The 16,786-nt window shown below is 39.4% G+C and overlaps 1 protein-coding gene and 2 pseudogenes across 1 annotated transcript in view; all 3 read left to right on the forward strand.

Annotated features, from left to right (window-relative positions):
• Window positions 1–16,786, forward strand: part of LOC103269668 (inactive phospholipase D5-like) — a gene marked incomplete at its 3' end in the record, with an annotated part of 91,369 nt that overhangs the window by 59,896 nt on the left and 14,687 nt on the right. Inside the window, exon 3 of the mRNA XM_008067232.2 lies at window positions 4,024–4,192. Within this exon, the coding sequence (XP_008065423.2) occupies window positions 4,024–4,192 (169 nt within the window). The remainder of the gene's footprint in view (window positions 1–4,023; window positions 4,193–16,786) is intronic.
• LOC103269666 lies at window positions 15,046–15,602 on the forward strand (annotated as a pseudogene).
• On the forward strand, window positions 15,612–16,438 carry LOC103269667 (annotated as a pseudogene).

The raw sequence follows: 16,786 nt of genomic DNA on the forward strand, positions 1-16,786 counted from the left end.
ATTTCCCGTGTTTCTTGTCAGTTTTAATGGACTCCACTCCTCATCTTCCCAGTTCAGATCTTAATGAAACTCAGCAGACATTCTTTGTCCACTTGCTTTGCAGAATGTTAGGCACCGGGAATACAATCCCGGGCCAATGGAGCAGATTCTTGCCTTCACACACTACAATTTTTTGAGTTGGAGTCTCACTGTCACTCAGTGATTTCAAGAGTGATGAGCAGGATGAAAGGGGAAGAACAGGTCACTGTGAGAATCGATAATAAGGGGATCTAACTCACTTTGGGGGCGTAGAGAAGCCTACCAGAAGAAGTGACATTTCAATCGGAGCTTTGAAGGTTAATTGGGAGACAGCTCAAAGACCAGTGTAGTGATTGGGGTTGAGAAATACATGTGAAATGTCAAAGCTCAGAAAGAATAGCAGGAAAGGAGGAAAAGGTGACATGTGTGGCTATAGTGTAAAATCCAAAGAAGGCATCTGGATCCAGTGAAGCTACAAAGGCAGGCCAAACTGGTAAACACTTGTCAACCACATTGGGAAGGCAGGGAGGCCATCATCCTCAGGACAGCGGGAAGTCCATAAGAAGTCTAATTAGGCAGTAGGCATAGTGTTTGGATTTACATTTTTAAAAGATTAATCCAACTTTAGTATGAACAGTGGTTTGACTGAAAAGCTTCTGCAAAGCAAAAGAAACCTTCAAGAGAGTGAGGAATCAACCCACAGAATGGGAAAAAAAACATTTGCCAACTGCATATCTGACAAAGACCTAACATCCAGAATCTACAAGGAACTCAAACATGCCAGAAGGAAAAAAAAAAACAAAAAAAACCCCAGCCCCATTAAAAAGTGGGCAAAAGGCTGTGCTCGGTGTCTCAGCCTATAATCCCAGCACTTTGGGAGGCCAAAGCGAGTGGATTGTCAGAACCCACGGGTTCAAGACCAGCCTGGGCAACTTGGCGAGACCTCATCTCTACAATAAATCAAAACTTAGCTGAGCATGGTAGTGCGCCTGTAGTTCTGACTACTTGGAAGGCTGAGGCAGAAGGATTGCCAGTGTCCAGCAGGTTGCGGCTGCGATGGCCGAGAGGCATGCCACTGCCCTCCAGCCTGGGTGACAGTGAGACTCCAACTCAAAAATAAAACTAAAAAGTGGGCAAAAGACATGAATAGAAACTTCTCAAAAGAAGACATATGAGCAGCCAACAGACACATGAAAAAATGCTCAACCTCACTAATCATCAGAGAAATGCAAATCAAAACCACATTGAGATACAACATAACTCCAGTCAAGCTGACCATCATTAGTAAAATAAAAAACAACAGATCCTGGCAAGGATGTGGAGAAAAGGGAATGCTTCTACACTGCTGGTGGGAATGCAAATTTGTTCAACCTCTATGGCCAACAGTGTGGTTAGTCCTAAAAGAGCTAGAAATTGACCTTCCATGTGACTCAGCAATCCCACTTCTGGGAATATACCAAGAGGAACATAAATCACTCTACCAAAAAGATAAGTGCATATGCATGTTTATTACAGCACTATTTACAATAGCAAAAACATGGAACCATCCATGCTGCCCATTAAAACTGGACTGGATTAAAAAATTGTGTTCATATGCGTGATGGAAAATTATACAGCCATAAAGAAGAAAAAAATTATGAACTCCACAGCAACTTTGAGGGATTTAGACCCTATTAACGTTCAGTGATTTATCACAGAAACAAAGAACTGAGTACCACATATTCTGACTCATAAGCGGACTCTGAACATTACCATAATACTATAAGGGAGGGATTAGCAGTAGCCGGAAACTACCAGGGAAGGAGAAGGCACATAACATCAGTAAGGGTACCTGATCGTAAACCAGGCGAAGTGAGAATCAAAGGGAGGCCCAAACATTATCTGATGATGATCACTTGTATACCTAATCCTGAATTGTACCCCACATCTTTAAAATAAAGAAGGGCAGAAATCTATGCAAGTAGGTGGTTATAGAGCCCAGTAAAGAGACAATATGGTGGGTCTGCAGGGAACTCTTAGACCTCTCATGGACTGTTTCTTCTTTACCTGGTCCTCATATCTATCATACACTAAATTGTTAAGATTTGATTTCTTAAATGTTCACTACATGCCTCTTTTCATTCTCATTAACCCGATTCAGACTTCTTGTTTGTCTTTCCTAAACTACGGCAACAGCCTCCACTCTTTACTGACTCGTCATCTTCTGTCTCCCTTTTCTCCAATCCAATAGCCTACAAGTGTTCTATCAGAGTTACTCCCCTAAAACACACTTGGGTACCCCCAGATGCATCAAAATAGAGTTCAGACGTTTCTCCCTGGCTCACAGCCCCAACAGTGTGGTCCCAACAAATACTGCCGGCTCTCTCCACCATCACAACCTCCTACTATAACTTTCCTACCTCACACTCCCCTTATTCCACTAACTCACAAATATCTAGACATCCTATGTTTTACAAGTTCCTCCTTCTACCTAGACTATCTTTCTCTTCTGGCTCGCTCATAAAAAATTCTATCTTTGAAGACTAATTTCAAGTCCAGCTTCCTCTGATTCTAGATGTCCCCAATCAGAATTAATGTTTCCTTCCTGCGTATGTTCCAATGACTTTTGGGTGATGCATTATCCATCTAATTAAACTTCTTACTCTTGTTTCACCATTTATCAGAGCCTGCCTCCTACTTGAATCAATATGTATGAGACAGGCTCTTCTAGATTTTAAACTTCTGAGGACTAGAAAGATTTGTAATAGTCATTTCTGTGTTGCACAGAGTGATTTGTTTGTCCTGTGCTTATAAGGGCTCAACAAATGCTAAATAAGTTTGTGGGTAATGGTGAGGTGATTACACCCCAAGATTGTGAATGTCTCTGAGCCACGTATTCAAATTCCATTCTAGCTATAATATTCTAGATTCATAAATACACAAGGACATTTTACTAGCAGTATTGTTTCTAAAAGTAACTAAATGAAACAAGTCTCATTAAGAGTAACAGCTATTTTATTGAGACATACTTAACCCTGTGCTGCAAGCTGAGATTTATTCTATAAGTATTTACTGTGCCCTAATTATGTCTTTAGCTCTGGGCAGGCAACTAAGAATAAAATAGGTCTTTATTCTGGAAGCACTTAACAGGTATTTTCATAAGGGTTTGGAGTTTTTCCAGCAAGAATTGCAGGAGAATGTACATTTATTAAACTGGAAAAAATTGCTCCTTTATTAGGAAGTTATGTGGCACCTCACTCAGAAGTAAAACAGCAAAACAACAAAGAAAATACAAAAAACGAAAAACACAGACTTAGCCACAATACCAAGGAGAGCCAATCACAATGGATATGTTGTCAGTATATTAAAAAGTATAAAAAGAGAAAACAAACTTATGAGAATATTGCTGATTGCAGCTTATTTAGTGCTTGATTATTACTATCATTTATACATTTTAAAATCTCTGACTTTAAAGCCTTGCAACAGTCAGGTTTTATGATTTTCTTTTCTTTTATAACTTTCTTCTAGACTGGGAAGCATCAGTAGAGATATTCAGCAATAATAACCACTTTTTTTTGAGTTCTAATATATGCCCAGCATTGTACTAGAAACTGAGGATATGCAAAACTTAATTTATGGTTTCAGGTAGCTTGCAGAGTAGTATCTTATATAAGAATGCATTGCTGCAGGGGAAAAAATAAAGGAATATATTACTAGAAGAAGATGCTTGTGTGAGAATCTCTGATTTTTTTTCCCCCAGGCTAGTTTAAAACTGAACATTAGTGACATATACCATGATTTTCTGAAATATGAGTGCTAAGTGTACAAAAACAGAGCATAAACTCTCAGAACACAGTAGATTAGCACAAGGGAAATGTAAGAAATTTTTGGTGAAAAAATGTAAATTATGAGGAAAGTATGCATTCAGAAAGATATTTTTTAGTTATCTCTGTTTGCATGTATACAGATCTGTGGCTTCAAATTTGACTAGATTTTGTTTGTTTGTTTTTCAAAATCTTTTCTAAGAATTGCCCTGGTGGAAAATATTCCTGAAGGCCTTAACTATTCAGAAAATGCACCATTTCACTTATCACTTTTCCAAGGCTGGATGAATTTACTCAACATGGCCAAAAAGTCTGTTGACATAGTGTCTTCCCATTGGGATCTCAACCACACCCATCCATCAGCATGTCAGGTAAGCTGCATCCTCTATGTGTGTGATTATTTTACTTATGTGCATTTTACACTTCTTAGTATTCTTGTCCTCCACTCCTTGAGCTCAAGCACATTTTTTTAGGCTACCCTCACCCAGCATACATGTACATCATTACATTTATGTATATGTGCCGTTGTTAATCATATGTCGCTCAGCTCCTACTAGAATGCCAGGTTTTCAAGGTCAAAATCATGTTTCATCTTTGCCTACAATAGGGTCTTTTACAGTGTAACTGTGCTGCATGACTTCAGGAGGGCAGCATTCACATGATAAGCTCTGTCAAGGACATGGCCCAGAATTCTGCTTTGCACAACCTGTATGTTTACAGTTCTAATTCTGTAACTGCTTGCCAAGACATTTATTTGGTTAGTTTGTGTTATAATTCACCTGTAGGACCTAGAGTCAATTTTTTTTTAAATAATAGAGTCAAACTTCCCAGGATAGTTGTTTGTTCTTCACTCTGTCATATTTGGGTGAATGGGAAAAAGAAATGTACTTATTACAGAGAACAACCTTTAGAAAGCTGACTAAATGATTTCTGAATGAAATGTTATGAATGTAAAAAAAGATCCTGGTCATCTTTAGTGTGCTTTTACTTATATTGGTGCAACAATGATAGTTTACATTGAGTTATCTTATCCAAGTATATGACTGTAGGCCTAATCTTAAATGTCCTATATGGGTCAAGGGTAAAATCAGTTTTGTCTCTTGGTATACACAATGTGTTGGCATTAAGTTCATAATTATTATATCATTGGTACATACTTTGAAATCTATTGAATCTATTCAATTTGTAATTGAATCAATTCAATTAAATCAATATTTACTGGAAAATAGACAAAAACAAGTAAAAAAAAACCCCACAAATCCCATACTAAAGAATGAATTTATTAATTGTGTTGTGTACTTTTCCATCTTTACTGTTTAAGCAGATGTTTCAGGATTTACTGCTGCATAATGCAACATCCTAAACTTTAGTAGTTTAAGAAATAGCACATATTTATTCATGAGTGTGGGCAGGGTTTGGCAGAGAGGACTCATCTCTGATTCTCATAGTGTTGGGTGGGGTGTCTTGCCTGGGGCTGGAGGATCCTAGATGGTTGTTCTCACATATCTGGCATCTCAACTGGTGTCTTGGAATGTCTAAGGGTAGCTGGATCTCTCCTTTTGCATGTTTTCTCATCATTCAGTAAACAATCCTGAGCTCTTTACATGGTGGTTGGATCCTAAGAAGGCAAACACACAAGCTATGAGGCCTGTTAAGACCTGGGCTTTGGAATCCCAAAGTATTGCTTTCAATGTATTCCATTGGTTGAAGTAAGTCACAAGCCCTCAATGAGGGGAGTAGCATTCCTGTAAAGGAATGAGAAGGTTTGTTGACAACCTTCTTTGGAAATGATATGCCACAGTCCACTCTCTGGCTATAGCAATCCATGTCTCTTCTACATTCAAAATACTCACCTCATCCCTTAAAACTAAATCCTTTGAATTCCACTACATCAAAGATTCTGTAGGGAAGTCAGAGATTACCTCCAATTCCCCTTTAGTTCTTATGTGAGCTCTTTGGCTGGATTTCGAAACCAAACTATCTCTAGGCAGATTAACAAGAGAAAAGCATACAAATTTTATTAGTTTTACATGTACATGGGTATCTTCACAGGAAAATGAAGTCCCAGGAAGTTCCCAAACTAAGATACTTTTATAACTTTTAGACAAACAACAATACATTTTAGAAGAAATGACAGAACAAAGGGGATCTGGCTAGGGATGGTAAATTTCTAGGAAAGTCACTAGGAGGTATATGGGGGGCTTAAAACTAGTGGAAAACAAGGATTACTTAACTAAGTATATTAAGTATACTTATTCAGATCCATCAAAGACCCCAATTCCCAGTCTCTGGTGATAAGGGCTATTCCCTCACGCTGTGAGGGTACCCCTCCCAAAGGAATCTTTATGGCTTGATGCATGCAGGAAGAGACAGGCCAGCTTGCCCTTTCTGAAACTACGATTTCTCCAGTGTTTTCAATTAGAAATAATCAATATACCAGTCTGACATATTTTGAGATGGCACGACCTTCACTCCTTCAACTCAAAATCCAGAATCTCTTTATTTGCACCAGCTCTGGCTCTGGGTGAGGCTACCCAGGTGAGCGTCCCTTGATTTGGAAACATGTGAACTAAAAAGATTAGTTATGAGGGGAGACCCCTCCCCAATGGAATTTATTTATAAAAATTTGTGTATTTATTCTTACATGTTTAAACTTCAGTCACCTTTAAAGTACTCCACATTTGATCAATACCACCTATTAAGATACTTTTTCCACTTCTCAAAACAATGTTTGAACTCATTCATTTTTGTGCCTTTAGTGCTGCTACTGTTTTTTTGGTTCACCACTTCCACATCAGCAAGGGATTGAGGATTTTTTCATCTGGGGAACAACAACAAAAAAAGTCACTCTGGCAGATTGGTGAATAGGGAGGGTGGGGCATGGAGGTTGTGCAATTTGGGGTTAAAAAGTGCAGAACACTCAGTGAAGTGTGGGCAGGTGCTTTGTCATGGTGGAAGAAACAGTCATCTGTTTGCCACAGCTCAGGGTGTTTCTGCAAATCGTGATGCCCAACAATGCTACCTGGTACACTGATGCCTATGGGTTCCCAGGACATTGACCCAGTGGGGGAAGCCTGTACTACGGGGGTATCCAACCTTTTGATTTCCCTGAGCTGCATAAAGTAAGGAGAGATTGTCTTGGGCTGCCCATAAATTATATAATATAGTTAGTGTGTGCATATTATAGGTATATATATAATAAGACTTTTTTTAAAATTTGTAATGTTTTTACTGTAAAGCTTAGAAAAATGAAAACAATTCAAAGCTAGCAAAAAATTTGACCTTGCTTTTGTAAAACTAATCTATCAATATCTGGTTCAATGGAAGTAGAAACAATTCTTAGTGAGTTCTTAAGGTGCTCTTCTGAAATGTTTGTTTGAATTTTGCTCTTTGTGTGCTTCATAACTGAAAACAGCTGCTCACAGTGTATGTGCTGCCAAAAAGCGATGTCATGAAAAAGGTGTGATTGTGAAGCAAGGGATATTTTTCTCTAGGAAGATAGGTCTTATAAAAGTCCAATAAAGAGACATGGTCAAAGTTTTCTTTCAGTTGAATGTCTGATTGCCACTCTATGCATTCCATTTGAAAATCTAGAGGTAAAATATTAATCGATTGAAAAATAGTATAGCAAATATAGCAAAACAGTGATTATTTTACTGGAAATCTTGAAATCTGTTTTCAGATTCCTGTGTTAAGACATAAAGCAAAGCTGCATATTTTTGGCAGTTCACAGGACTGCATTTAGCCAACGTAACAAAATGTGTTAAATTATTTTCTATAATTTGAGCTTGTCATAATTTAAGTTTCAAGCACTGTATCACTTTGGAACTTCAAAAATGGAACTACATATGAGGTCATGAAGAACATAAGTGCTAAAAAAATACATGAAGGTAAAGATTTCGTGGGGCCACAATACTAGCTGTCCGCAGGCTGTGTGTTGGACATGCTTGCTGTACTACAAGGGGTCCGCCAAAAGATAATTCTAGTTTTGGGGAAGCTCCCTCACATATACACTTCCCAACACACACTCCAAATACAGAATGGTGAGATAGGGATAACTGTAGACACTTCTGTTGAAAAGGAGGGAAATGGAAAGCACACATTAGTCATTAATTAGTCTGTAGTAATTCTGAATCCAGCTTGTCTTAAGTCACCAATTTTTCAAACTCTGGGAACAGGAAAGTTTCTAGACTAGGATACAATTCTGAACCGTGGGAATGGTTTCCTAATCTGTTATTCTCAGAATGACCACTGTCTGTGTTGTTCCTTTTCCATAAGAAAGAGCTTGTGTTTGATTCGGATTTTTTTTTTTCCTTCTGCTTTCTGCCAGTAATTTGAGATGCCGGAGGCCTCTTTCCATTTTAAACTATCTCTGTTCCTTTTTAGTCCAAAGTGGTATAATCCCTTAAAAACCTTGTTGATGTTCTATGTATCCAAATATAGTCCACTCTATTAGCAAGAAGCCACTCCCACAAATAACTTGTAGACAGATATTTCTCCACATTGGAATATGACTCAAGGTGCTCTAGGACTTTGCCCTTAAAATTGCTAAGAGCCTGTTATGTACTGTTTTATGAGCCACAGGAGGACTCAGAAGAGAAAGGCTCAGGAAAACAAAATGTATTATATTTATAGAGAGAGGAGGCACAGCCTAACACCCAGGGCCATGTGGAAAAATGCCAGAGTGGAAAGGAGGCAGAAGGCAGGAACCAGAGAATGGTTTAGGCTGGAGCCTTTATTGGTATATATGTAGGAAAGGATGCACACTTTATAATCAACTAGTCTGAATAATTTTTGCAGGTTCTAGTTGCTAGTACTTAGTCCTAGAATGATTCAGGCAAAAGAATATTGTCTACTGGGTGTACAAGCCAGGCAGAGGAGGTATGACTCTGGACTAGTTTATTTGAATATCAAAGGCATACTCCTGGCTGGCTGAGCTTTTGTTTTCTGTAAAAATTGGCTAGCCCTGGGAGAGGCAGTGTATCCCCATCCAGAAAGGTGTTTTTTTGTTTGTTTGTTTTTTAATTGATGCATAATAGATGTATATAGTTTCAGAGTACATATAATAATTTAATACAGTCATATAATTTGTAAAGATCCAATTCGTTTACTTGAGATGTCTATCAACACTTTAAAAATTTGTCTTTTCTTTATGCTAGAACCATTTGAATTCTTCTCCTCCAGTTATTTTGAGATGCACAGTCGATTATGGCAAACTATAGTCACGCTGCTAATCTATCTAACACTAGGTCTTAATTCTTCTATCAAATTGTATATCTGTACCCATTAATCAACTTGTCTTCATCCTCTACCCTTTCAGACTCAGACAGGTTTTTTTAAGTTGTTTGAACATCATAATATACCAAAAAAATTAAGTTATATACAATACAGCGGTTTGTTTTTTTTTTTTGTTTTTTTTTTGGTCTCACTGAGAGGGTCTATGAGGCACTCACCACCTGAAACCATTTCTTACTTTGAGAATATTTTGCAGTATGGAGAAACTATCCTTGATTCTGTACATTTTCTCCAAATTCTGCATGAAAATGAAACAGTTCCTTCCTTAGTTAATCCAATATCACATACCGCAAAAACTTTGATAATCTGTCTGAAAAATCTCCTCACCCAGCTCCACAAGTTCATTAGTTATGTTTTGTGTTTTCTACTTTACAGCTGATGGTCGTTACATTCTGCTATAACATAATGCAGATGGCCCTTTCTCTAAACTCCAGAAGCAATTTCGTTACTATATTTCCAGCCTTGAGTAACAGGATGAGAATTCAGCCTCCACCATGACCAGATTGATCTCCAAGACAAGAAAGATGCCTTTAGCCATGGCTTTGGGTTTTTACTATGGCAGTTTCTATTCCAGTTATCTATATGATGTAACAAAAACTTCAAAATGTATTTCTTATTGTTTACTATGATTCTGTGGGTTGATTGCACAGTTCTTTTGCTCCAGCAGTGCTACATTTAGCTGAGAGACTAGCTGAGACTAGACTGTCTGAGGACTGGCTGGGTCTTCTGCACCCCTAGTGGACTCTCCTCATTTAGTAGTCTAACCTAAGAGTTGTATAGGGCAGCTGAGTCCCAAGAAAGTGGGAGTGAAAACTACAAGACCTCTTAATGCCTGGACTCCTAGAACATTACTGTTGTCACATTCTGTTAGTCAAGGCAAGTCATAAGACCAGCCCTCAGAGTAGGGACAATAGACTCCAGGAGTAGCATGCCTGTCCACGAATAAAGGAATTGTTGGTCGCTGACATTGGAAACAGTCCTACTGTAGCAGGTTTGATAGGGTGAGCAAGAGACAGCTCAAGCTGTCTTTCCCTAGTCCTAGACAAAACCAGCATATAGCCACAGAACGGGACAGGAACTGCAAACCTTCATTCGACTTGGTGAGCCACGAAGTGTACTGGGGTCCAGACCAGCACATGTGTGTGCTGTGTGAACACAAGCTGTCAATAGCTTTTTTCAATCTCAAGTACACCTCTAAATAGCCAGTTGTGTTAAACACACAATGGGAAGATTTGCATTTACACTTAGACTTGTGACCTAATTGTCTTTTTTCTAATATGCTGTGCCTAAGAAATGCTGGAATTTTGTCTTAAACTACAAAGTGATCTTTGCTGAGTGGCTTTCTTTTTCCCCTACAATACTGTTTCTCTCTGATCCTGTCCTAAATCCTGATCGGCTTCCAGGATTCCTATTATCAATCAAGATTTGGAGTTGATTGGACTGTAAGGTCATAGGTAACCTGCTATAGTCCCCAAGAGTGCTCAATAAGTCTATTTGCAGGATCTGAAGGGTCCTAGGGGCTGAGGCAATAGAGGGTACCCTGTAGTTCTGGTGAGTTCTGGGGATTGGTGTGAGGTGGTTCAAAGCAGTGAAGCAGAGGCACTGACTTGGCTTCATAGGCAAATTAAAATCCCTAGATTGGTGACTTACCATCCCTCCTTCATGATGACACGATCCTCCAGAGCAGTCTGAGTTGTTTTTAATCTAAACTTCCAACATAGTCCTTCAGGTATGAGCTAAATTCTTGCTTATCAAAGTTTGGGCCAGGAAACAGCATTATCTGGGAGAATATTATAAGAAATGCAGAATCTCAACCCGACTCAGTCCTGCTTGAATCATAATCTGTATTTCAACAAAATCCTCATTTGATTCACATGCTTTAAAAAGTCTGAAAAGTGCTGAACGAAACCATTTTGACCTTTCGCTCTAAGGTCCCAGCAACCCCTCCTAGGTGTTCAGATCATCAGACAGGTCATTAGAGAATGACACAGTCTTTCCATGTTGTGGTTCCCTAAGTTACATAATGAGGCTAACACAACCCTCTTGTGTGTTGTTTACACTGGGAAATGAATAGCTGTTAGCGTAACAGTGCCTAGAGTGGGTGTTTGCCACACCAGGTACACAATGAATATGTGTTGAATGGATTGTGTCAAAGATAAAGCTGGGCACCAGTTGAAGTGTTAAGGACAGATTTTAGTCAGAAATAAACCATTGCAAGGAAGAAGTGGATGCAGCATGAATGGAACTCAACTTTGAATTACACAGAGAATTTTGAAGGAAGAATGAGGGAGTAGGGTCAGCGGTGACAGGAGCTGGAGCAGAATCAGAGAAGTCAAAATTTACTAAAAAGTGAAAAATGGAGGTTGGTCCATGTGAAACTTATCTGGGTTTGCTAACTAATTGGCAAACTAACTAATTGGAAGCTAGACTCCTCCATTCCCACAGAGGCTGGGAAACATGAGCTCTATAGTTAGTTGTTGGCTCAAAAAAGCAGCAAATTCTTTGGGCAGCCTTGTGCTTTCTCAGGCAAGTACTTTAGGGATAAGGCCATCCTGGGGGTGTGATCTTGAGCTATCAGAAACTTATTATTTGTTCAAGTCTTTTAATGGAAGATGGGGTGGGGTAGGGTAGATAAAATCATCTGTGCTGAGAATCTACAGTTTTCATAGGCCAAGGTTGAGGCCTAGTGGAGAAAAGGGCTCTGAGGAGTCTGTCTAGAATTTGTCCAAAGAGAAAATCTCTGACAATTGCATGACTTGAGAATGAATTAAAATGCATGTTATTGATGTAGAAAGATGATAACACTTGGAAGCTTAGTTCAAGTCACTATCTAACAACTGCCTGCTGTCAACAAATGGAATTTTTCAACTTACTGCCAATGACCTGACTATTGTTAAATTCACCGGCAACCTTTTAGGAAGAGACCCAGTTTGAAATAATGTCTTCCAGCAAAGTCCTACTTCCCCTGCCAAAAAGACTCCCCTTAGCTGCTTTGCATCACCCTAACAGTACCAGACTCCAGTATAGTTTACAACCAGCTGGTTTTCTGTAGTTTTGAGCCTAATTTGACTTTGACTCTTTGAGAGCGAGAAATCTGTATTTACACATGTGAAGGATAGAGGGGCTTTATCTGCTTTGGGAATTCAATGAATTCAAGTGGCTGTGAGACTTAACTCTGAGCAGCTCTCCCCACACCTGCCTATACCTGGCTGTGCCCTGTGGGACACTGTGGACAACAGGAAGAAGCAAGATTGAGAACAATGTTTGGAGGGTTCCCACCTCAGCAAGATAGTGGATGTTCTCTTCTTTCACTGGTCTGTTAGTGGCCAAGTGACTGCTCCTACGGAATACCATGCACCTGGTCCTTCCTGGCCAAGGGCCAGGCATGGACTGTGGTCTTTAAAGAGAGAGCAAGCAAGCAGAATTGAGGGCATTTTGCTGCCTAATGGGCTTCCTTTCTCCTTTAATCTGACCTTTCCCCATCCACCTCTGTCAACCTCCAGGGCAGTATGTACAACAGGGCTTAGCATTAAAATGCCCAGGGAAACATGTCTAAATACTGCATCTCTTGAGCATGGAAAGATTATTTTTAAAGTGCCTGCTCCCCTCCTTTTCCCCCTCTTACCATACAAGTGGGGGAATAATTATGCAGTGATCAAGAATGGAAAAAGGAGACAGGTATTCACTGCCAATTTTTTCTCAAGGACCTCCATATCCTGTTCTCTTCAGAACATCAAGCGTTACCCCTCCTTAAAAAATAAGGCACCAACTGAAAGCCAACTTGATATCAATTTTTACCGAGTTTTGTCTTTCAAATGAAAAAAGAAATTCAAGACATTTCAAACCTTGGGCAGCCAGGCTTTGAACCCATGAGCATACTTTTGTTTTTACCATGACCTTATACATATTGAGAGATAACCACTGGTTGACTTATTGTATACAAAAAACTGTTAGAAAAATGTGTTCACACTCCAGTTACTTAAGTGAGCCTAATTTAAGTTTTCTTTCAAACATTCTGGTACCAAATAGTATCATTCACAAATATGTATGATAACAAAAACAGGCTCAGGCTCATAGATATTTTAAAGAAAATATTTTTTATTTCGAGAGAATAGTCAAATATGGCATTTACTTCTAAACCAACAGAGCCGGAAAGCCCTAGATGAAACCAGAAGTGGCACATACATAAACAGGAACTATAACCCCAAAGCAGCCCATCTGTTTATTAAAATGCAGCAGTGAGAAAACGCACCAAAAAAACCTATGTAACCTGTGGCCAGCAGGCCAGCTCAGTGGAAAACCAACATAAGCCTGGTACAGGGTATCTGACTCTTCTCTGGATGAGTAGTGATTCTATAAGAGTGAATGATGGTTGTTACTGAGGGAAGTGATGAATGCCTGCATTTTTTTCCATTTGCATGAAAGCAGACATATTGATTAAAAATGTATTTTTGTCTGTGTTTCCAAAGGATTGCTGTTTTGATTCCCACCCTGAAAACTCCATTTTGTCTTTCCTATCCCCCACCCAATGTTAATCTCTTTGTGTTGCTAATCTCTTTGTGTTTATTTTCATCTGTGCTCTTACTCTGTATCACATCCCACTGAAGGATAGTGAAGTCTGTAGTTCCATTATAATCGCATTTTAGAATTTAATGAAAGCACATGTTCAGGCAAACAGTTTTGTTTCTTTCCGTGTGGATGATGAGTTTAGATTTTAAAATGTTGAAATTCCTAGGACATCTTAATCGCTAGTTTATGGGACAAAATAATGGGAATGTATGAAATTAAAACTGTTCAGAAAAAGCTAATTCATTTGGATTTTAAAAAATCCCATTCTCCATGAGTTCACTATAAGGAACCAAATAAAATAATTAACTAATTGCAACAACTGAATCTTTTTTTTTTTTTTTGAGTTGTAGTCTCACTCGGTCACCCAGACTGGAGTGCAGCGGCCGCTCCCGGCCACCGCAGCCTCGACCTGCTGGGCTCCGGCGATCCTTCCGCCTCAGCCTTCCGAGTAGCCGGAATAACAGGCATGCGCTACCACGCCCGGCTGATTTTTTTGATTGATTGTAGAGATGAGGTCTCACTGCCCAGGTGGGTCTCGAACCCGAGGGCTCAGGCAATCCACTCACCTCAGCCTCCCAAAGGCGTGGGATTACAGGCTGAGCCACCGATCCCGGCTAACAACTGAATCTTAAAGAGATGTATTTACATGAAATTAATGAGTTATCAATCTACCAGTGAGCTATGATTGCCAATTGATGATTATGCAATTGTTTGATTTTGAAAAATTAAGATTTTTTAAAAGTAGAACAGTATTTGTTCAGTTAATTATTAGCAAGCATGAAAGTTTGTTTCTGGAAAGTACAAGCCTAGATTCTACCTCTGTACAGTAAGTGGCTTGCAGATCCCAAAAAAGAGCATAGAAATGAGGTAGGAAAGTAGCAAAGGCTTCTTTTTACCTGCCTATTAGCTGTGCCACCTTGAGTAAGAGGCTACTATCTGTGCCTGTTTCCTTATCAGCAAAATTAGAGTCGTAACAGAACCTGCCTCTAGGTTGCTGTGTAGATTAAGTTAGTTAATATATGTAAAGTGTGTAGAACAGTATTTGATCCTTTTAGTGCCTATATAAGTATTTTTTATGATCATGGATGTTATTCACATGCACTTATTTGTGTGCACACTGCAGCTCTAATTCAAGTCCACTAAATTCTATTAGCCAATAATGAATTCTTATTATGGGTTTTACACTGTTAGAAACTTGGAAAGTTACCATGTAAAATTAAAAGGGGATTATAGCTGGTATAAATATGAGACTCTAGATAGATAAGGATTAGGTAGATTATCATTTTATGTGGAATTCTGACTTTCTTTTAAACATTCAATAATCTTTACACACCTTTTTCGGTTTTGGGCTCTGCGGAGGCCAAGGTGCAACTTTCTTCTGTTATCCCAAATCCGGACTCATCCGACACCAGCTGCCTCCACTATGCCACCCAAGTTCAACTTCAATGAGATAAAAGTGTATACCTGAGGTGCACTGGAGGCGAGGTTGGTGCCACGTGTGTACTGGTCCCCCAGATCAGATCCCTGGGTCTGTCTCCAAAATAGGTTGGTGATGACATCACCAAGGCAACCGGTGACTGGAAGGGTCTGAGGATGACAGTGAAACTGACCATTCAGAATAGACAGGCCTAGATGGAAGTGGTACCTTCTGCCTCTGCCCTGATCATCAAAGCCCTCAAGGAACCACCAAAAGACAGAAAGAAATAGAACATTAAACTCAGTTTAATCATCACTTTTGATGGAATTGTCAATTTTGTCTGACACATGCAACACCGATTTTTAGCTAGAGAACTCTCAGGAACCGTTAAGGAGAACCTGAGGACTGCCCAGTCTGTGGGCTGCAATGTTGCTGGCCGCCACTCCCATGACATCATAGATAACATCAATAGTGATACAGTGGAATGCGCAGCTAGTTAAGAAAAACAAATGAAATATATTTCAATCAGTGTCATTTGACAACCAAAAAAACAAGAAAAATCTTTACACACACTTAGTCTTGTTCTTAGTCATCTACTCAAGCAAATGCTTGCTCTGATGCCCCAGAGGGCACCTTGGTGTCTCCCAGTTTTGATTACTCAGGAGTTGGAAGTTCAGATGCCAATTTACAAGAAAGCACAGTGGGAAAATGGAGCAAAGATGTTCTTTCTGTAATTGATTACTTAGCTGTTGGACCCCAGATACTAGTTGGGGCTAGCCTGGGTGGATGGCTTATTCTTCATGCTGCAAATGTGCCACCAGAAAAGGTTATGGCTCTTATTGTTGTAGCTACTTAGTGATGCAGATGACTTAGTGACATAGTTTAATCAGCTTCCTGTTGAGCTAAAAAAGGAAGTAGAGATGTAAGGTGTGTGGACCATACCATCAAAATACCATGAAGGCCTGAACGATGCACATTTGTATACCTAACCCTTAACTGTACCCCACAATTTTATAATAAAAATCTGTTTAAATAAAATAAAATAAAATAGAATACCATGAAGAAGGAAGGTATCACATGCCGCAAAGTTTCATTAAAGAAGCTGAACATCAGTGCTTATTACATAGTCCCATTCCTGTGAACTGCCCTATAAGGTTGTTACATGGCATGAAGGATGATTTGGTACCTTGGCATACATTTTTGCAGATTGCTGACCAAGAACTCAGCAGAAATGTGGATATTATCCTCCAAAAACAGTGATCACTGAATGAAGGAGAAAGCAGACATTCAACTTCTTATTTATACAATTGGTGACTTGATAAGTATTCAACTATAGTTAATTTGTATCATATTTTTAGTTGGCATGTACACTAATGTAGCCACAAGATTGGAAGAGGGATAACAGATAAAAGATTCTGATACTTATACCTGGCATGGTGACTCACGCCTATAATCCCAGCACTTTGGGCGGCTGAGGCAAGAGGATTGCCTGAGCCCAGAGGTTTGAGACTAGCCTGGGCAACTTGGCAAGATCTTGTCTCTACAAAAATCAAAAAATTAGCCGAGCATGGTGGTGCCTACCTGTTGTTCCAGCTACTTGGAAGGCTGAGGCAGAAGGATTGCCTGAGCCCAGCAGGTCGAGGTTGCAGTGGCTGGGCCACAGAGTGAGACTCTGACTCAAAAA

Source organism: Carlito syrichta, unplaced genomic scaffold, assembly GCF_000164805.1.
Source record: "Carlito syrichta isolate Samal-C Ts95f unplaced genomic scaffold, Tarsius_syrichta-2.0.1 Scaffold309428, whole genome shotgun sequence".
Lineage (NCBI taxonomy): Eukaryota > Metazoa > Chordata > Mammalia > Primates > Tarsiidae > Carlito > Carlito syrichta.